Here is a 21,234-nt window from a genome sequence, read left to right on the forward strand (position 1 = left end):
ATGCAGTAATAGGAAGTTATAATTTATTGCATCTCATTATTGACTCAAATTTTTCTTCCCTTACAAACTTGGTAGCACTTTTATCTTTCTTTTAAGAAGAAGACGTAGTTATTTTCATCCTTCATCCTTTCATGTATTACGTGAATGCCTTATGCTAAATTATGCTCCTGTAACATCCGGCGTCCCTCACGGTAGCGACATGGTCTCACTACCCTATTTTATTCACATTAACGATAACGCCTCAAAAGGAAAAAGCAACATGGAAATGTTTACTACAGACACTCTAATGTATAGAAACAAAACGAACAACACAGACCGGCAACTAATGAACATTAAACGGTATTTAAAAATGTTGTACAAAATGGGGTTGGGAAATTAATACTAAAAAATGGACGGCTTTGCAATTCTTAAATAAATATATATTTAAAGACTTTACCAACTGACACACCTGAAAGCGTTCGGATGGAAGTTGCAGACGACGTAAAATGTGTGTGTCACCATCGCAACGAATCTTACATAAGGAAAACATACGCACAATTTGCGTGGGGACTCTAATCTGGCATTCGTCAAATGCATAGTTGGAAAATGCATAGTTGGAAAATGCAGTGATGAGAAAGTAAAGGAGAAGTACTATTATTTTAGAAACTACCCCACATGAGAGTATGCGTAAGCATTTGCATATGGGATCCATCAAAAAAAGCACAAACTACATTATCGAACAAGATACAGAGAAAGGCCTGAATTCGTGAAAAATATTACGGAAGAACACAGCGTCTCACCCAGGCCCAAGATCTGGGATGGGAACCTTTAGATATGCGAAGACTCAGAGCAAGGCTGAACCTAAAGCAAAGATATTAATCGCGTGGTTATACATCCGTCATAAAAGAAATGATCCTGCCCCAATTACATAAGCAGAACAATATATAACAGCATTGTCACAAAGTAAGAGAAATATTCGAATGGATTGATTCCAGTTTTTCCCGCGCACTATTCGCGACAACACTCAAAGGGAAAAAACAGCTGTAAATGGATCGACACTGGCAAAATAGTTAGGAACATGGAAGCCACATTCCCCCTCAACTCACCTCATGGCTGGTGTCTTTTAGTGCCTTTGGGCGGGGGAGTAGTTACTAACAGCATAACAATAGTACCAACAACATAACAATAATAATGTGTGCAACGAATATGCATGAATGGTGTGTTTATTCGCCCTCCTTCCCCTTGACCATTCAATGGATCACGGGGCTTAGTGTTAATAGAAGTACAGTACTTGTATATTAGTAGATGTAGGATGACCGGTGACCCAACGTCTTTGCGACGGCTTGCGGCTTAGTGTAGATAGATAGATAGATAGTGGTCTTTATTTGGGCGAAATTGAGACCAAATGGTCCCTTCTTCCATTTAACCCATCGTCATATACATATTATATTAGCCATTAAACTTATAAATACAGTCATATGTACACATAAATACATATAGACAGACATCAATTCATTAACACAGATTTGCACATCGAAAAGAAAACAGTATATACATATATATAGACACACACATACACATACATACACATACACACACATACATACCTATCATACACATACCTACACATATACATACATATCCACACACACATAGTGTATAGATGTAAATAGATGGGAGATATTACCCGCTGTTTCTGATCGTATCACATTTAGGTTTACATAAACTACTTCATGAATTCTTGTTTGGTTAGAAATTGAATTCCAAAAGTATTTTTAAACACTGCTTGAGTATGGTCGCTTCTGCGGTTAATATGAAATTCCAGCGAACGAGGGTGGTTGTGGGTCGGTCCCGAGGTTTTCAAAAGTGCATACATATTGGGATCGATCTCATGACATGCACTGTGCCAACGATTGCTGGATACTTTACAAAGATTCACTTCACATCCGCAGAAAATTGCATTCCTCCACATCAGCCACTTAGATGACCCTTAACCGGACGAAGTTGGTAATAAATCAAGCCGAACATGCACGACTTCCAGCGCCATAAATTGTTGAAGCGCTAGAATCCTGTAAATCCCACGGCCACGCGAAAGGAGCAGGGAAGGGAGATGGAAACCTCTTGAAAACACGGACACTAGCATATATTACCCTGTTGCCAACAGCTTAGTGAAAAGGGGGGGGGGAATGAACAGCAAGTTCCCTCAAGACAAGTCTTCAGTTCCCTAGAACTGAGCTTATCTAGTATTAGAACCGTTACGTGAGCGGAGATCGCGCATCAACTCCGAGGGAACTATGGATGTGGGTGGTGTAGGTGTGCGTGTGATATAGATATATACTATATATATATATATATATATATATATATATATATATATATATATATATATATATATATATATATATATATATATATATACACACATACATATACATACATATATATACATAAACATACATATACATACATACATATACATACGAGGGTCATCCGGAAAGTAGTACCCGTTCGTGAAATAAAGACACAAAAGTAAATATTAACAAACATAAAAAATTTTATTTGAAAGAGGATACTTTAAACTACTTCTCAACATAATCTCCAAGCAAATTAAGGCATTTGTCATAACGTGTGACAAGTTTCTGTATTCCTGCTGCATAGTCCTTCGCCGCCAGCTCATTGAGATACGCGAGGGACCCATCTTGCACAAATTTTTGCATAATGCAGATGGTGTTTAACAATTTCATGAACAATTGTTCGAGAAACATTGGGAAAATGCTCACAGATGTCATCAATTGTGACGCGCCGATCGTTCCTCACGAATTCGTCAACTGAGCTCACCAGTTGGTCTGTAATGACAGACGGTCTCTCCGAACGCTCATCGTCGTGTGTGTTCCCCCTCCCCATGTTGAAGTTGCGACACCACCGCCGAACAGACGACTCGTCCATTACATTGTCTCCATACACCTCCTTTAATTGGCGATGAATATCACATGGGCGAACGTTTCTTGCATTGAGGAATTTAATCACTGCCCTCACTTCACAACTGGCGGCGTTCTCAATTTTTTTAAACATTGTAAACAATCACAGAAACAACACAGGCAATGCTAGCGTCACGCAACTTGGCTCAGAGAAGGCAGACAAGCCACTGAAGCTATCTGACCTCGTCCAGCGGCTACTCGCGTCGTCAGCACTTCATGCGGCACGAACGGGTACTACTTTCCGGATGACCCTCGTACATACATATACATACATACATATACATACATACATATACATACATATACATACATACATATACATACATACATACATATATATATATATAATATATATATATACACACACACGTATATGTATAGTACACCGTGTTTTATAAAACAAGGAAGATATCTCCGTAGGAAAATCTCTCTCGTCGGGAGTAATGAGGAGGGAGAGAGAGGGGTCGCGGTTTCCAGCCAAAACACCGCCGAGCACACTTCGTCATTCTCCCGTTACGAGGCACGAGATTTCAATCGTCGCCTCTTGCGCGTCCGACTGAACTGTGCGGACTGACCTGAAAAAACAACAAACCCACGGCACACCTGTACGTAGGGGAAAAGCAAAGCACCTGCTGAGGCCGGAAAAGGCACTTCTTTTTACATTTTTTTTCGGGAACAATCGCGTGGGACTGTTTCCTGCGATGGAGTCAAGAGAGCGGCCTAAGATTGACACGAAAATCCTTTCAGACAAATTCGCAACCATCGTCCGTTGATAATAATTAGTTCACGCCAAGCTCACTGTGTACTGTCTATTTCGAAGAGAGGATTTATTTCTTGGTTCTCCCGGGTGTATTTTGACCGAAAGCACTTTTTTAGCATATTCGAGGATCAGTAGGCCTCTTAGGATCCTGATAAGCTTTAAGCTTGTCAACAGGATTCCCAGGGGCCAAGCCACATGAGTTGAAAACACCCATGCCAAAGGAGGCACTCAAACCCGTGACCTTTGGGTAGGCAGACGATCGTGTCATCCACCTTACTTACCCAGCCGGCATAAACAAAGTATGTTTATAATATACATGTCCTTGGAAGCTTAGTATACCTAAGATTGTTTTGTTAATTTCTCATATTTCTGAAGGAAGTGAAAATTCGTTTTCTAAGCCATTTTTCATCCAAATACAACACATACGCGTTATTTTTTCGGGGAGAGATTTTCAAATGCATATTACTTTGAACTCAATTATACTATAAATATTTCAAATCACATTTAATCGGCTACGACACAAGATCTGCTTACAATCTAATTGCTTTCCTGAACCTAGGGGATTTCACGATTAGTCACAATGAGCTACTGGATACATTTTTGAAAATCTTAAAAACATTATGACCCCGACCATTGACAATAAAGGCTACCGAAAAATGAATCGACGACTTTTCATACCATTCATCCATTTAAGGTCTTTAATATCAATTAATCATAAATAAATAGACTACTTAACCATTATCACTGGCATCTTCCGCTGAATATCCGAATTTAGAGGAAGAAAGAAACGATATTTTTCTCAAATGCTCGCGATAGCATCCGTAACCAAACTCCACGACCACCGACGAATAAACCGGTCCTGGGGCATCGGGGAACGCCCGTACTGGTTTCGTCCTCCTCAACACATTAGGGACGGGTCTCGAAAAGATCTCCAGGGGACACACGATCGCTTACGAGTGTAATCACATCTCCATCCACGGTACTCTCCTCCTCGGGAGCTCGAATATAAATCAAAATAATTATAGAGGGAGGATATATCTGCTATTTATGTCTTCCGTCCAATTAGATTTTCCAAAAAAATACTCGGACAAAACAATTTCAAGACGGGGAACGCGAGCAAACCTACGCTCGGCAATATATCACCGCTTGGGCGGTAAGTCAGGATATTAACCGCGGGAGGCAGGAGTGGGATGTTTTGAGGGGTGTGCGAAGGGGGATGGGAGGGGAGAGTGGACGCCAGCGAGGCGGAGAGGGAGGGGTATGAAGTTAAAAAAAAAACTGTCTGGGCTAGAGGGGAGGGTGGGTAGGGAGGGAAGCAGTGGGAAGGATGGGAGTGGGAGATAGAAGCGGACCATCCCGTCCTAGCCTGCTCCCCAGAGCGAGCCTATTGTTCAGACTGGTTTAGCCCTTTTGGAAGGAATGAAGAGATGTAGTTAGGACCCCTTTGTTTAGCGTCGGGATTACCGTATTCTCCCCAGCATATACATAATATCGCACGGTTAAATGGAGCCCCCCTTGCATGCATGCCCGGCGAGCACATGCGTCAGCGTGTGTACGCGTTTATATGTATGAGCCTACTCGAGAGAACTGAAGAGGGAAGGCCAGCGGAGTGAGCGGGCGACAGAGAGAGGGAGAGGGCGAGCGAGGGAGCATTGACGGCGGGCAACAATGAGAGAGGGAGAGACTGGTGGGACACGAATAGCGGTTAAGGGGAGCCAGGGAGAGGAGACGAGCATTGTTGTAATCCAGCGAAATATTCCAAGTTAATCGGGAGGATAACAACTTGACGTTGTTTTTTCTACGATATGATCGATGACCTTTTTCCACTTCTTTACACCCCCGAAGTGCACGTCCATATTTATTTTGTGTATATATATATAAGAGAGGGGTTTAGAGGGAGCGAGAGAGAGGAGGGAGATACGAACCGACTATAAAGTCGGAGGTTCCAGGAAGCGGCGCTTCACTCAGCCCCACAACCCTCGTGACCCTCCACCCCCCGCGAAGGATGACCACCGTTTTAAAGGGGATGGAAGGACAGACGCGGCGGAAGGAAGTTTCCTCCTCCCCTCCGCGGGAGGTACCACCCCTTAGCCCGCCGCTCCCCCCCCCCCTCCTTCCCCCGGTCTAGCGCGAGAGAAGGCGACAATGGCCGTCTGCCGCCTCTGCACGGTGCGTGTGTTTGCTTGCTTGCGCACTCTTCCCCTCATCCTCCATTCCACATCACCTCAACTCTTCGCGAGTACGAAAAAAAAAAGAATGCCACGCGCCAAATGCGGAGTATGAGGAAGGTTTCGCGAAAAAAGGGTTGAGGCCGTGGGAGAAGGAGGTTGAAAATACGGTGAAAGAGGGGAGGAAGGTCGGCGGAGGACCGTCGTGGTTCGGAAGACAGGCATCTCAACTTGGGTCGCGTGCTGGCCCCAGTCGAACCCCCACCCTATCAGGAGACCTTCGTCGGGCCTCTCCCTGTCCAGGGACGTAACGCGGAGGGTCTGATCGGGAGTTCCCGCGAGAGACGGACGGGCAAAAATGAGCGAGAGTGACGAGGTAGAGGTTAACGGCGGGGAGTCAAGAGGGCGGGACACCCCTTCCTTTTTTTCCAGCCATGGCGTGGCCATCATCAATTTTCATCACGTTTCCCGACGTGACACATTTCCCTCCGACTGAGCCTTGAACGAGTCGTGGGGTCGAGGGGGTTCGTGTGTGGGGGGGGGAAGGGGGAGGGAGGTTAGGAAGTACAATGTTCCGCCGCTCAGTGCCGTGTGCGTGTTCTGGGAAATCCCGACGAGCACAAAAAGTTGAATAGACTTCTGGGCGGAGGCTAATCGAATTAACTTCTCACGGAGGGTGGGGTAAGGGTTCTGAAATTTCGGGTCGCCCCGCTCCACCACGCTCTCGCGTGATCCGTCGTCACTCTTTTGTTTGGTTTTTGTTTGTCAGCGGCGCACGCCCGTCGTAATACAATGGGCCGCAATCAAAGCCGGCCACGATGCGGAGTTGGGTGGTGAAAGGGTATGAAACGTGGACGAAGTTCGGAAAGTGATCATAACCAACCGAAGGTATCAGTTTGTAATAAAGAACTTATTAAGCGTTGTGAATAATGTACTGAATTTTTGAAAGTTTTGGATGGTGATACGTTAAGCTGAAAACCTTAAATGGGCAAACAAGCTATTCTCGTTAAATGCTTACTTCAAAACAAACCAGAGCAAGAGCAGAGATATGCGACGCATTTCAGTAATAATATTATATGTTTGACAGAGTTAGAATATTGGCTAACTTTCTTTCGAAATCTTAAAAAAAATCGGAGAGGGTGCGACACGCGAGCATCCAGCATGTTTCCACCGTGATACATACTTGCGCAAAGGTGTATCTCCTATCCAAAATTGAAGACGAAACTTAATTGATTGGAGATCGCGTTTCCGAGGAATGTTTTCTAGGAAAATAAACAAAAACCTTCCTAATACGAAATCAAAGAACTGTGCCATACGTAAATTTTAACGGAGTCATCCGCTAATACGCATCATAATGCAGAAATATCAAAGTATCAAAATTATTCGCCTAGTCCGGGACTCGAACCCCGAATCTAGGGATCAGGACTCATATCTCGGTCAATGCGAATGATTTTGACACTTGATTTCAGCATTTTCCGAACACGAGTACATGTACAATGTATTATTAACTATGACAGATAAAACAATGTTTCAATATCTAATAAGAAAGTTTGCATATCATGCCCAAAACCACTTTGAACATTGATTAATTCGTTATCCTATAGCTATAAAATTATGAATTTTAATACACCGGTCGCATGTTACGTAAAAAAATAACTTTAGTATTCACTTAAATGCTAAACGCCCCCACTATCGTAATTTATTGAATGCGAGTCAATTTTCCACGAAACTGCAACGATTAACTCCGACTCCGGAAAATATCAATGAAAAAACAGGCCAAAACCTCCAAATTGTTTGTACACGAAATCATGAAAATGTAACTAATTTATTTTTATTGGAAAACATATCGTACAGGTGATTACTTCGAGAGGACTATATAACGACTAGAGCCACCAATAAATAAGGTCTCCATTCTTTTGCATACATGTATGTCATCGTTTGGGACATCAGAGAAAGAGAAACTCACCTTCCTTGACCCGTCCGCTGTCTGCAGCCTGGCCGTTGGGGAACACAGTCTTTATGTAGATCCCCATCATGCCGCGGGGCGAATCCCTCCCGCCGACAATGCTGAATCCTAGTCCCTTGTTGCCGGGTCCCTTGACGAAGGACACAGATACGATGTTGAATGCTGCCGATCCGCCCTTAAGATGCCTCGGAAGGGTGCAGAACTTGCTCTCTTCGTCCTCCTCGTCCTCATGGGCTTCCTCCCCGTGGCCCTCGTCCTCCTCCTCGTCCGCCGTCACGGGCTTCGTCTTGCTGCTGCTCAGCGCTTCCTTCGAAGGGTATTTGGGAGGAGTCGACGCCTAAGGGAAAATCAAAGTACGCCACGGTTAGCGGAGGGAATGATTTCACTTTGGTACAATTAAGGAAGAAAGCTCAGTAAGACAAGAGTATAGAGGTTCTTTGCGCGTTTTCTTTGAAAAAAAGAAAATGAGACTTCTGAATCATTAAATAACCTGTGACACATCTAGCATTGAAGAGATAAAATATTATGAACTGGAAATCACTATCATCAGGTTTTTAATATTGATCAATAAATATTTTTGAATAAACATACACTAATGTATTTCAAAACATATTTTGCACACAAAATGAGACTTAATTTGATGCAAGGGAATCCAAAATATGTTATTAAAAGCCAAAATTAAAAACTAGGACTCCTTAATATATGACATTTTTTTAAGCCCATAGAAAAAATGCAAATATATCAGCACTCATTACATTCATTCACAGTCGCACTATTACCAATTCTAGAAAAGAGGGTTCTTACTGGCCGGGTTAATAATCATTATAGTCAATCACAAAAATTATCAAGTTGCTTGATTTTTCATTCATGGTACTGTTTGGGACAGAGGCCATCAGTCCGGTAAAATTAAAATTGAATTCATGATCAAGTCCCTTACCTACGTTGATATTTAAAGCGGAACCACAGAGAGAAGCGGTAATGCCAGAGCTGACGGGAAATAAAAAAAATACGCACGTATTTCGGATCGCCGAATCACAATTTCTTACCAGACACCATGCTATTCCGAAGCAATTTTAACAGTGATCCATTCACGGAAGTCGACCACACGAATACTGTTTATTCGTGAGACTTTCTTAAATGACACGAGATAATCCAATGAAAATGCACCCTTCAACCGACCAGATGGATATTTATTCCACGCCATTCTCCGCTCGGCTATCGTTTGAGCAGTTTATAAAGAAAAGGATCCGGCTTAGCGTGCCACCTTCTAATTCAGGAAAGACCACTTCATTCCCACGCGCAAGGAGCCACGATTTCACCGACGCCAAGTGGGACCGATGCCCACTTTTCCTCCTCGAGGGCACTCGGCATTGCCGCGACTCGAAAAATATAATCAATGCACCCATGCGTCTTGAGCGTGAGCGAGCGTGCGTGTGTGTGTGTGCATGCGTGCACGTATGTATGCGAGCGAGTGAATTTATGCAACGTTCTTTTCCTCTCCTCCCGCGAAGACGGCTGGGCGGGCATGAATCACCGCGGGATCTCGCTCGCACTGTGGGAAGAAACGTCCTTGGCGGGGTCGAACTCTCCGGAGGCGGAGGTTTACTTTCAATGGCGCTCAATTAACATTCAACCGGATGCCGGTTCACGAGACAGTCACGGCTTTTGCTCCGCTCCGGCGGAAGTGTGTGTGTGTGTGGGTGTTTGTGTTGTCGTCCGTGCGTGCGTTTGCCCTAGCCCCACCGACTAATATCAACACGGTGGTGATGCTCCCTCCGCGTTGTCGGCTTTCGGGAAATATAGTATAAACACTCGCGGCGCTCGAGAGAAATGGCCAGGGAGAGTGCGCGGGCATGTACGCGAATGTTACTTTGTGCGGAAGTGCGGAGAAACGGCAAGCGAGGAGGTGGTGGGGGTCAGAGGGAGTGCTTCGGGGTGAAACCGTGAAAAGGCACTGGCACTTAGGGACGATGGCATCGAAACACCATCTCTCCCCTCATGCCTCCCTGCTCTGAAAGCATAAATAATTACACGAAAAAAAAGACGAGCGCTCTCCTGAGGACTGATGCTGTCGCGCTCGTTCCCCAGAATTGCGCCTGGATCTGGGGGCAGCAAAGTGCTCGCGTGGGGAATGCAAATTCGGTGTGCTTTCACGGAAGGCCCGACAGATGAAGGAGAGTCGCGCGCGAGGGACAGAAGACCTGCTACCTGATCGATCGTATGGAAGCAACATCTATTTTTTTTTCTTCTTTCGAGGATCGCACACCGTGACGTCCCCTCACTTCTCCTCCCCTCGCGTTTCGTCCAAACCTCAAGTGCGACACGCGCGCTTTCAGCCCTTTTCACTTCCAGGCGCAGAGTCTATCTCCCTCCCGTCCGCCCTCCCAACGCTGGGAAACGCGGGCATCCACCCCTCATTCCCCAGACCCATCCCCCTGCTTGCCCGCCTCCGCCCCTCCCACTCGGACGGTCTCTCTCTTTCCCCTTTCTTGCTCCCATTCGCCTTCCTCTCACACTCTCTCCCTCAACTCTTCTCCCATTCCACTTTCACGTTCCTTCACTCTCAGTCTCCACCTCTCCACTCCGTTGTCAATGCCTGAAAAGGATGACGCGCAATCTCGCACACACCTGATGAGGTGGTGGGGGAATTCGGATGAAAAATAATCATCAGTTCTTCCGTTCCGCAGACGAATCGCCCGCATGCACATGCGCGCCTAATATTGTCCATCGCACTTGGAGCATATTTTTCATACCAATACTGCGGACCGACCCAGGTAGATTCCGTTCAGAGAAACGAATGAATGCCATTCGGCGAGAGCCGTCGTCAAGCGGGAGTATTGCGAATTTGATTCTCTCTCTGTCAACATAATTTCTCAGAACCCCCTTGCGTTCTTTCGCCAGGTCCGTTGAATGTCCAACGTCAAGGTTTTCCTATCCGTCCACCCACCTCCCAGCCTTCAATTCCCTTGTGATTTATTTTTTGCAGCTCCTTGATGCCACTCCCTCTACGTCTCCACGAGGGAGGGTCGAGGAGGGAAGTTGGGGACCTTAAGTGGTTAAGTGTGATGAACAGCGATTTAGTTACAAGGCATCATTCAACCCTTCTCCAGACCGAGTGCCCCTCTCTCCTCCCAACGTCCCGGCGACAGGGCAGTTGACGGACCCGAATTTCGGTCGCGTAAACCGTCCCACCGCGCATTATCTCATCGCTGCTCTCACTCGACGAATTGTCCCTCGCCCGCTCGGTTGTCTCGTCCTCCGACGCCTTCTCGTCGTCGCATCCCTCCTTTTCCGTCCACCCCCTCCAGAAATGTCCATCCCCTTCCCCTCCGAAACCCACTTTTCCCGTCTCCTCGGCACTTCATCCCACCACTCTATACCTTCTATAACCCTTGACTCCGCTCGCTCTCTCTCTCTAGCTTCCTCCTCTAACCCCTTACCCCACACTCACACACTTCCCTCTTTCGGTTCACTCCACGCCTCTCCCGACGCTTTAAATTCTCCACTCAAAATGACCGTACATCCACTCAATCGGGCCTTCCCCTCCTCCCTTCACTCGCATTCCCTATAGCATATGTCATCCTTTTTCCGGACCATTCCCGCCCGTCCAAGCTCACCCATGCCCTCCCCTCACGGAAGTACCCTGTGTGTGCCGCCGCTCTTCTCCCTCTCTGCCACGGTCTTTCTTTCCGCCTGGACCGCCCGTCTCCGCCAACCAGTCAATTCCTGGTCCAATAGAGAGGAAATCGGGGGTGGTGGTCGTAAGGCTTCTTCGCTTCCCTCCCCATTCACGTCCTCCCCGCTATTCTGAAAGAGTGGCTCTTCCGCCAACCCCAGAAAAACACCCCCAAACCCCTCTCTTAATTCTACAGCTTCCCTTTCAGGACACGCAGTCATCGCTTCCGAACCTCTACCACCCGAACGGTAGGGGAGAGGTCCTCTCACACGCTTGCTAACATGACAAAAGGGAAAAATATAGATCTTATATCCATGTGGGTTGGGGAACCTCAAAACGTGACTTACGGAAGCTGGAAGTAAGATGAGTTTTCTCAATGTTTCGGAAAAAAATGAGTGAGAGACTTAGTGAGAGGGATAAGTACCAAACAACTTTTCGTTTAACCGGTGTTATTTATGACAAAGAGTTGTACTTTACACCAGCTTCTGTATCAACAGTTTCCGCCATGTCACTCGTGATAGCCACAAAATGGAACTATTTGAAAGTGAGAGACATACTCCGCATTATATACCTGTAAATATTTGGCTCTGAAGTAACCTTTACATTTTTTTATGGATCCACCAACCATTAAGCATAGTTATCAACTCTTAAGTCAGTTTGATAAATTTCATCATGAAAACCCCACCCCTGAAATTACAATTACTATAGTAATGCAATGTTTAAGGAGATCCGAAACTAAAGGAAATGGATCCATAGGTTGGCCCCTAAAAAAATCAAATAGTTAATGATCCGGACATTGGAAACATGATGCATCATGATATACATTATCATTATATTTCCATAAATATGTAGATACTTTTAAGTGATATATTTATAATATTTTTTCTTGTCTCCAAAGTAATGCCGGCCGTAATTGTTTTGATGAACAATCATTAATCCTTTAATTTAGAGTTTTAAGAAATTAAATATACATGATATTACTAGATAAATTTCAGTCACGTGTTTTTCTAAACACAACTTCTCATTTAACCAAAATCTTTGATAGCAATAATGTCAAAGAAAACATTAGAACGTGTCCAATTTCATCTGATACAGTTGGCAATCATGTTCGTGATACCTTTCCCAATCCTCATGATCCCCGAACCGCACCCTATTCCCCCTTCTCATCCCCTCTCTCCACGCCATCTCCTCCATCGTCACCCAAACTCATAAAGCCCTCACCCTCGACGTTCACTCGCCACACAACACACGCGCAAAGCCCAACACCAACTCGTCTCTCCTCGCTCCCGAAGCGACCAGCCCCAATAACTATCACGTTCAACAAACTTTGTCTCAATCAACCGTGAAAATAAAAAGTAAGGAAAGAAGTAAGGCTCGGGTCGCCTGTAAAGGGCGAAAAAAAGATTCATTCGGGGGGAGTTGCGGAAAAAAATAAAATAAATTGGAACGGGAGTGAGAGAGGACTGAAAAGAAATCGGAGGAACCCGGTGTCGCACACGGCGGCGGCGCATGCGATGAAAAGAGACGATAGCAGTCGAGTTGGGCGTGCGGTGAGGGGGGTAGAGGGAAAGCTAAGGGTGGACCCCTTCCCTGGACCGCCCTCCCGTCCCAATCCCCCAGCAACCCCGCCGGGAAGCGACTCCGCAGCACACCTTATCCCGTCCCTTTCACGGGAAAAAGGATTATAACACGCCCGCTCAAGCGGTTTATTGCGAGTAATACCGGGGAGAAGTCGAGGCTTTCCATTCAGGGGTGCACCGCCTGCCATCCTCTCCTTCTGCCCACCTACCCTCCTATTCACCAGCCATTTATCCGCGGCGACGTTGTTCGCGGGCTTGAAACACGAGGAAAAGTGGAAAAGCCGATGAAAAAAATCTCTTTTTTCTGACCCCCTTTATCGCCCCCGACCAATGGGAGGATGCAGGGGAAGGGGGGGGCGAGGAGGATGGAGAAGCGGAGCAGTTACGACATGATCAGTCGTGTGGTCATGAATTTAATTAATATGTTCACCCGACCCTCTCACACGGCGAGGTACTTTAAAAGTTATATTTTTTTCGGGAAATTACTTCATCTCTGCGCCAGTATCCGCCGAGATGTACGTTGACCAAAAAGAGCGAACCGTAATAATTGAGAGAAATTTCATATCAGAGGGAGCGAAACTTGGAAAGAAACTCAAGCACGTATTATGATGATAGTTTTACAGAGTGAAATTTTATTTTGACAAGAAAAGAGTTAAATAACGCTGACCAAATTAATTAACATGTAATTATATAAAACTCGAGAGTGTAAATGTAGTTGGGAGTGTTGGTCTGACCACTGTCACCTTTAAGGAGCCCACAACTATTTCCATTCATCACGTGTTTAGAAAAATACCTTCAAATTATGACTACTGTTTTTCGGCGGTAGTTTTCTTTTCCTTTCAAAAACCATATTCATATCACTGATCAGAATATCTCTTTATTACACAGAATAAGTATTCGATCCAATTAGATGGGGGGAATTTTTGAACACTTTAATCTAATGAGCAATATTTAGTAAATTAAGTTCTTGAAAATATTTCAACTGTTCTTCCTTTCGCCCTGGTTTAAACAGGCTCCACTACTCCGCGAATCACTCGATCAGGTTGGGGAGATTCTCCGTCGCATACATGTGTTTTCAAATTTTGCAAGTTATCTCTGAAGAATTTTTAACCGCCTACTCCGGGGAAATGGAAGAGGTGCGTCGCTCAATGTTATTCTGTCCCCTCAGTCCCTTCTTCCCACCCCGTCACATCCGCCCCATGTATTTCTCCCGTATATAAAGGATTTCACCCACCCCCAGCTCTCTCTCTCTCTCCCTGTCTCTTTTTAGCCGGTCGAGTCCTCCTCTCCCTCTTCATACGAAGCCCTCTCCAGCGATCACTGAGGAGATTCATGGAGAGAGGCACGAAATCTGCCGAGGCATGCTGGATCCATAAAAAGTAAAATCTGAAAATACGCCAACCCCTTTGGTTTCACCAACACGTCCGCCTTTGCATACTGTAGTTTAGATAACCCTCGCGGATTTTTTTCCTCGTAATTTATTTCCCCCGCCTCTTAAGAGACAATGCTCTGGAAATAAAAGGAATTGATTTTTTGCCGATGTCAGTTCAAAAAAATTCGAAAATAAAGGACCTCCAATTTAGATCCTCGTGAATTGGGTCATGGAGGATGGGTGTCTAGATTAAAGGGGCTTGCTTTCGAGATGAATGTCAAATTAGGAGCAGCGATCTTACACTCAAAATTTCCAAAACTATTCATTCCCAATTGAATACATCCAAAACAAAGCCTTTCTTTGACTGATATCCCTTTTTTGCGGGGCGGAGGTTATATGTTGAAAGTTATGGGCAGCCTTAAAGACACCTATCCTATGCGGATAAGCAGCCAGTATTACCAATAATCCGAACCAAAAATCTGAGAAAATAATTATTTTAAATTGGATAAATGTGATAATTGATCAATAATACTTATCATTTATAAAGTGAGTGGTTACAATATGCATTTATCATATGATATTTTTTATAAAGCAAAGAAATTTCCAGTTATATCTGAGATAAAAATTGAAGAGTCACAAGACCTAATTGGAATTCTTTTTACGTTTGGGTCGAAAATCGTCCCACTGTTTAGGCTTAACTTGGTATTGCTCCAATCAAAGCATAATACACGAATGTTTAGCTCAGGTGCTACGGAAATATCTTTTTATAGACATATCTCATCCGAAGTCTTCCAATGATAGGAAAAGTGGCCAAAAACTGTGCAAGACAGCCTAAAAATGAGCTAACTGATATGGTAGTACGATATATTTGCTAATTTTAATGCAAATAGATCCTGGTAAAATGGAACACGTTTAAATAAAGCAACACAGCTGTTATCCAAACCTGCTTTAACGTATAAACACCACAAAGAGAATTGTATATATCGGCACACTGAAAGGAAAACCTTTAGGCAATATGTTGTTCTTTTTTCTGCAATTATCTTTTTGAAGCTTTTCCTCGCGGGAATTGAGCACGGTTTGACTTACGTACGATAGTGCATTTCATAGAAAGCGCGACTGTACCGGAATAATCATTTGACATTTAAAGACATGATTTCTCCTGGCTTATGGGAACTTCGTATTTTTAGTAACTTTGGCGATTTCATAAGAAAAATTGTAGAATAATACCAAAAGATGTAACCTCATTTAAGCACTCTCTGAACGTATTTATAGCCAAGTAATGCAAATATCCGAACGTTCTGCCATCAAAAACGAGATATTTAATAATGACGAAGTTCAGATGACAAAACATTGGCATAAAATATTGTGATACATAATTACTCGAACTAAATTATGTTGCAAAGACAGACGTCTTCTCCCACGATAATACCCAATTTACTTTCTAAGAGTCAAGTCAAATTTTACACTTCAAAAGGATTAACTCCCCTTCTCAGTAATACTCGGAAGAATCTCACTATTCACACTCAAGGCTGTCGCCATTGAATCAAAAAGCAGCCTCGTGTCCCTCATGTAGTTGAACATAAAGGGTTGGAGGCGGTGGACCACCGCCGCCATCTGATTTGAATCGACCTCTCCGAGCTTCATCTCACCGCGGGGCGCGAAATGGGGTGTCGCCCGCAGCCACACACGAACGCATGCGTCATTTAATAAGATGCATTGTGCCGGTCATAAGGGCTTGTTGTGCCAGTAATGTCGGTATCGCGGCAACTTCGCCTCATTACAATGCCTAATACTTATAATCGCGGGATTATATCACCTCCTATCCATCCCTACCCACCACCCTTCCCTTACCCCCACAGATTCTCCTCCTCCCCACGCTCTCCCTCGAAAAACCTTCACTCCCCCCACCAGGCGCACTCCCCTTTCATCCAACACGGTTACATTTATTTATTTTTTCATTTCGAATTTCAAATCCCACCCAGCCATCTCGCATTCCCTACTCCCATCCCTATTCACGAGTCGTGGGGCCCCCCTAACTACGGCCCTATCCTGCGCATACATTTATATCTCTCTCCCCCCTCCCTACTCACCCTGCCCAACTCTTTCCTCTCCCTCTCTCTCATGTACACAGCCTTCTTCCCAGCAATCCTCTCCATCTCTCTCTCACATCCCCAACCAGCCCACCTCAAACCTCTCCCCCGGGCAAGATCCGTTCGCCCCTCCTCCTCCCCTCTCCCCGTCGACCCCAAAAAATTCCTTTCAAACTCTCTCCCGGCGACAATGGGCCCGATGAGTGCCTTCAATGGTGAAAGGGTGACAGAGACGGGAGGGGAGTTGTAGTATTAGTAGTCGTAGTATTCCCCTGAAAAGGTGGGGCGAGTTCGGGCGGGTTTTGAGGTGGGATGGGGGTGCACAATGGGGATGGGATTGGAGGCAGGAGGGAAGAGTGTGTGTGGCGGGTGGGGGGGATCCAGAGGTGGCTTCCGATTGAAGCCGCGAAACGGGAGGGGAGAGGGGCACTGGGTTTCAGCGGAAGGGGGGGGGCGTCGTGAATCCCTCCCCGGGCAGCTGCGGTTCGGGGACTCCCACGGGGGACAGGGTGGGGGGATGGAGGTAGGTCCGGCGTGAGGAGGAGAGCGCGGCGTGAACGGGCCTTGGTCCAGAAGATGCAGACGAGGCGAAGAGCGGGGCAGCACGGCGTGTGGACTCCACAGTGGACGACTGGGCTCAGGGGCGTGGTAGCAGAAACCCCTCCCCCTTCCCGGGGATGCCCAGATAGTTAGGTATCCGGAGCTCACACCCCTCTCTCCTTCACCATTTAGCTAGCGGGGAGACGGTGCATCGTTCCCCGCCCCCCATGCGACCCGTTAGCTGCGAAAGGGCGTTCTTCGTAGGGCCCTCCCATCCAGCAGTTTTTCTAACCCCGGGGTTGAAACCAAACACCGCTAACGCTTGCTCCTTGGGCGACCGTACATCCTTCTCTCCTTCGCGTCTTGAGATATGCGTGGGAGAATGTGAACTAGCTCTCACACAATTGTCCGTTCCTCCTCCCCCGTGGCCGAGGGATGTCCCAGGGGGGAAAGCTCTTCCCAAGGGGAGCCGCCGCTGCGGTAGGAGACGCTGAGGGACGCTGACAATGAGACGCAATTGAATGGGCTCACGGCGAAGGGGGATCGGAGATTGAGTCGACCGGGATGGTGAAGGGGGGAGGAGGGGTGGCAAGGTCGGTTTTGGTTTGCGTGTGTCTGTTTGGTGGTAGAGGAGGTCCTCTAGGTCCAAGGCACTCCAATGCCGGTCGCTTGTGAAGGCCGTCGGATGAAAGGGACTGTTATACAATTCTCTTACGGCCCTCTCAAAAGGAGCGGTTTCCGATAAGATCCTGACCATCAAGCCGTGTAACTAGAGACAGGTTACCTGTTCTTTATGTCACGACAGGGGACCCCAAACCATTCATTCCATGGGTGAATTGAATGAAAATCCGCAACGCAACCGAACCTCACCTCGTGGGAGTGAAAATGAAAAATTTGTAATATCTGGGGCCTATCTCCAATAGTGGGCGGCTAGGATCGAAAACGGATGTGTTTTTTAAATAATTTATTGCTCAATCTGGGCAATGACGTAAAGCGCCAAGAAATATTATAACGTAATAATTTCGATTTCGCAGTTTTCGGGAGTTTTTATTAAATGTGCACCCGAGGACAACCTGTTATGTCGACGGAGGATTTCCGAGTTGTGAAAGCCCTTTTCTATTGGAATTAATTTCACGCTCAGGAAGGGAGGGAAGACATTAATTTTACGGTTGGAATATGACCGTCGTTCTGGGCTTGATAATGCATCGTTACGTATTGTTCTGCTCCCATGTTGCCTATGTTTCAACATCGCCTTTCATCATACGACAGGCAATTAGGATAATCGGAATAAATACTATAAAAAAATATTATCAGTACCTTGAAGACATCCGTCGAAACCACCTTCAAGTAAAACATCTAATTCCATTCATTAAAAACTGCGATGCTTCATTTGATTGTTATTTAATTAAAACACTTCATTGAGAATTTTACTCATTAAACAATAGGATTAAATCCCACATATGTTTTAAACTCACATTTAGTAACAATTCCCATTAAGATAGCTTCATCTGATTACACTACCTAAACTAAGAACAACACTTGTGTTAGATAAAAAGAAAAAACGCCGAGAGTTAATTGATAATGTGCGTGAAACGTGCAGCCAAGAACAAAAGATTAACCAGTCGTAACGGCCAACAGATTAATGCCCTCAAACGATAGATTTTATCTCCCAGGAAAGCACGTATTGTGCAAGTGCCTTCCGAAGATACCCACGTAATGACCTGATTACTATTGATTTCATTTTTAACTAAAAGTAATGCAGTCAACGGAGGACAATGAAACTATATTGTAGATTAATACTTTCAAAAGATGGAAATTCAAAATATGCTCTTTCATTTACTGCATCTCATTTCAAATGTGAGGGAGGAGGAACTAACTTGGCTCTTTAGAAATCTTCCAACTCGCTCGCCTACGCAGGCGGCCAACCTTAAAAGCTCTCCTTCCATTCCAAACTTCTACACCGCTTCCAAATTGAAAACGACGAAACTACATAATTACGCCAGTTGAATACCGTGAATTCAAAAGGCACATATTTTACTATTACCTTCATTGCCTTGAAGTGCGCCATAAACGTTAAAGACGCCAATTATACCATTGAAATAAACATTATTACAGAAAAACAACTGCAAAAATGCGATTAATAACACGTACTATCAATTTGGATAAAAACAGCCATTATTCACATAAACAATGAACATGCTCCAAAATAAATAGGATACAATGGATGAAATATGAATAATATTAGAATGATGCACGGGCCACAGTTCGTCCACTTCCAATTGAAGTGGCTCCATTGGGCCTTCCAATAGAAGTCGAACAACTAAACGAGGTCTTTGTAATCGGCGCAACCCGCATGGACTCCAACAGCCGGTCTCCTTATTAGCAAGCAACCGAAACGTTATGTTTCCTCTCTTCCTCTTGATTCCCCTCACTCGCCCCCTTACCCCCTTCATTCGCCCGCCCGCCCCCCTGTACTGCCCAGTGCCCGTCGTTTAAAGACAACCCGTCAGTCAGGCCACGAGGGATCTTGCCTCGTGAGGCGAGGGGTTTGATGACGGAGGGGAAGGCGAAGAAGGGACGGCTGAAATGAAGGGAATTGGACTGCGAGTGACTGGAGAGGGGTGAGAGAAGAGTGGGGGGAGGAAAATGAGTAACGATGGGAGCGTGCAACTCCCCACCAACCACCCTCCACCGGGAGTGAAGAAGGGGGGAGAAGTAGCGGGCCTTCATAGAAACAGACGAATGGCTACCTTGTTCTCGCTCCTCTTCGCGGTAGACGTCACTTCCTGTCTCGGCGAAGCTGGGTGCTCCCCGTTGATCGTCCCTGCCACCGTGGCCCTGTTGCTCCTCTCCAGACTGACCCTCGGGAGCAGCAGGGGCCTCCGGTGCACGGGCACCCGGACCTGGTCCTCATCCTCCGGTGCCGACTCCGAGGGCGCCATATCCCCAGCCCGCCCCGTCCTTACCAGGGACGAGGCCCTCCTGCCTCCACCCCCTTCCGACAATGCCCCCCCGGCGACGCCCGCCCTCCTCTGATCTTCCGCGGCCCTCGCTGCCGCCATCTTCTTAGCGACGGCCGCCTTGGCGTTGGCCGCCGCCGCGGCAGCCGCGACTGCCGACGAGCCCTCCACTTCCCGCAGACTCCCATAGCCCCGCTCCCGTAGGAGGTGGTGGTGGTGCGCCGCCTTCCTCCTCTGCTCCTCGTGCACCTGTTGGCACTGCGCTAGCAGCTGCTGCTCCCGGCGCTCGCCCACAGAGTCCTCGACGAGGGCGTCGTCATCGGCGCAGTGATGGGGCATGTAGGGGAGGGAGGATGGTCCCGAGTCGGGGATTCCGCCCAAGCGGGCGGACAGGTGATAGTCCCTGGGGCCGCAGCCACGGTAACTCCCGCCACCGTGCTGCGGGGTGAGGATGAAGGACGGGGGTAGTGGCTGCGGCGGCGGCGGCTGCTGCGGCTGTTGTTGCATTTGTTGTTGTTGCTGCTGCTGTTGCTGATAGTTAGAGTCCGCGAGGGACCACCTTCGGTGCCGGGTTCGAAACCCACCAATGCCCGTCTCCGCCTCTTCAGCGCAGCTTCCGCTGGCAGATTCCGTGCAATAACCTGCATCCCATAGTGTGGACGAGGATTCGCTCCCTCGGAGGGTGGTGCGGTCGGAAGCTAAGCGCCGCCCTGGAACGGCAAACGAGCGTTAGAAACCACATGCTCCTGAAAACCTCTCTACTTCAAAGCGAATTAAAGTTCTCTCGAATTGAAACTTAATTACATCCTGTTCAAGAATTACTGTCACCCTGAAAGCACAAATTTCACCTCGAAATACTGCCAAATTTTTATGATATTAAGTCATACACTATATTTCATAATTACCTTAATCATCTGATGCCATAATTTTGAAAAAAGTTGTTTCAATTGCACAATGGCGAGAAAACACTCCTTAATGATTTCCTTTCAATAGTCAACGAGCCAAAAAATGATTTATTATTTTGTAATAGACGGAGAGTAAATTAAGGATGGGGCATAAGTGATTGTTGCCATTTTGATGGAGGAAAGGCTGTTAGGTTAATGGGATTCTGCAAATACAGCAAATAAGACAGTTGTAAACATAAGGAGATGCCTAAGCGATACTC

General features: G+C 46.1%; 1 protein-coding gene across 1 annotated transcript in view; it reads right to left on the minus strand.

The window, feature by feature from the left end:
• The window catches only part of LOC139694715 (uncharacterized), a 198,253-nt gene that overhangs the window by 11,274 nt on the left and 165,745 nt on the right, over nucleotides 1-21,234 (minus strand). The window contains exons 6-7 of the mRNA XM_071593215.1: nucleotides 19,860-20,779; nucleotides 7,852-8,188 (exon numbers count right to left, since the gene is read on the minus strand). Coding sequence (XP_071449316.1) covers nucleotides 7,852-8,188; nucleotides 19,860-20,779 — 1,257 coding nt within the window. The remainder of the gene's footprint in view (nucleotides 1-7,851; nucleotides 8,189-19,859; nucleotides 20,780-21,234) is intronic.

The sequence above is a fragment of the Hetaerina americana genome, unplaced genomic scaffold (genome assembly GCF_022747635.1).
Source record: "Hetaerina americana unplaced genomic scaffold, ioHetAmer1.1.p SCAF_53, whole genome shotgun sequence".
In the NCBI taxonomy this organism is placed as follows: domain Eukaryota; kingdom Metazoa; phylum Arthropoda; class Insecta; order Odonata; family Calopterygidae; genus Hetaerina; species Hetaerina americana.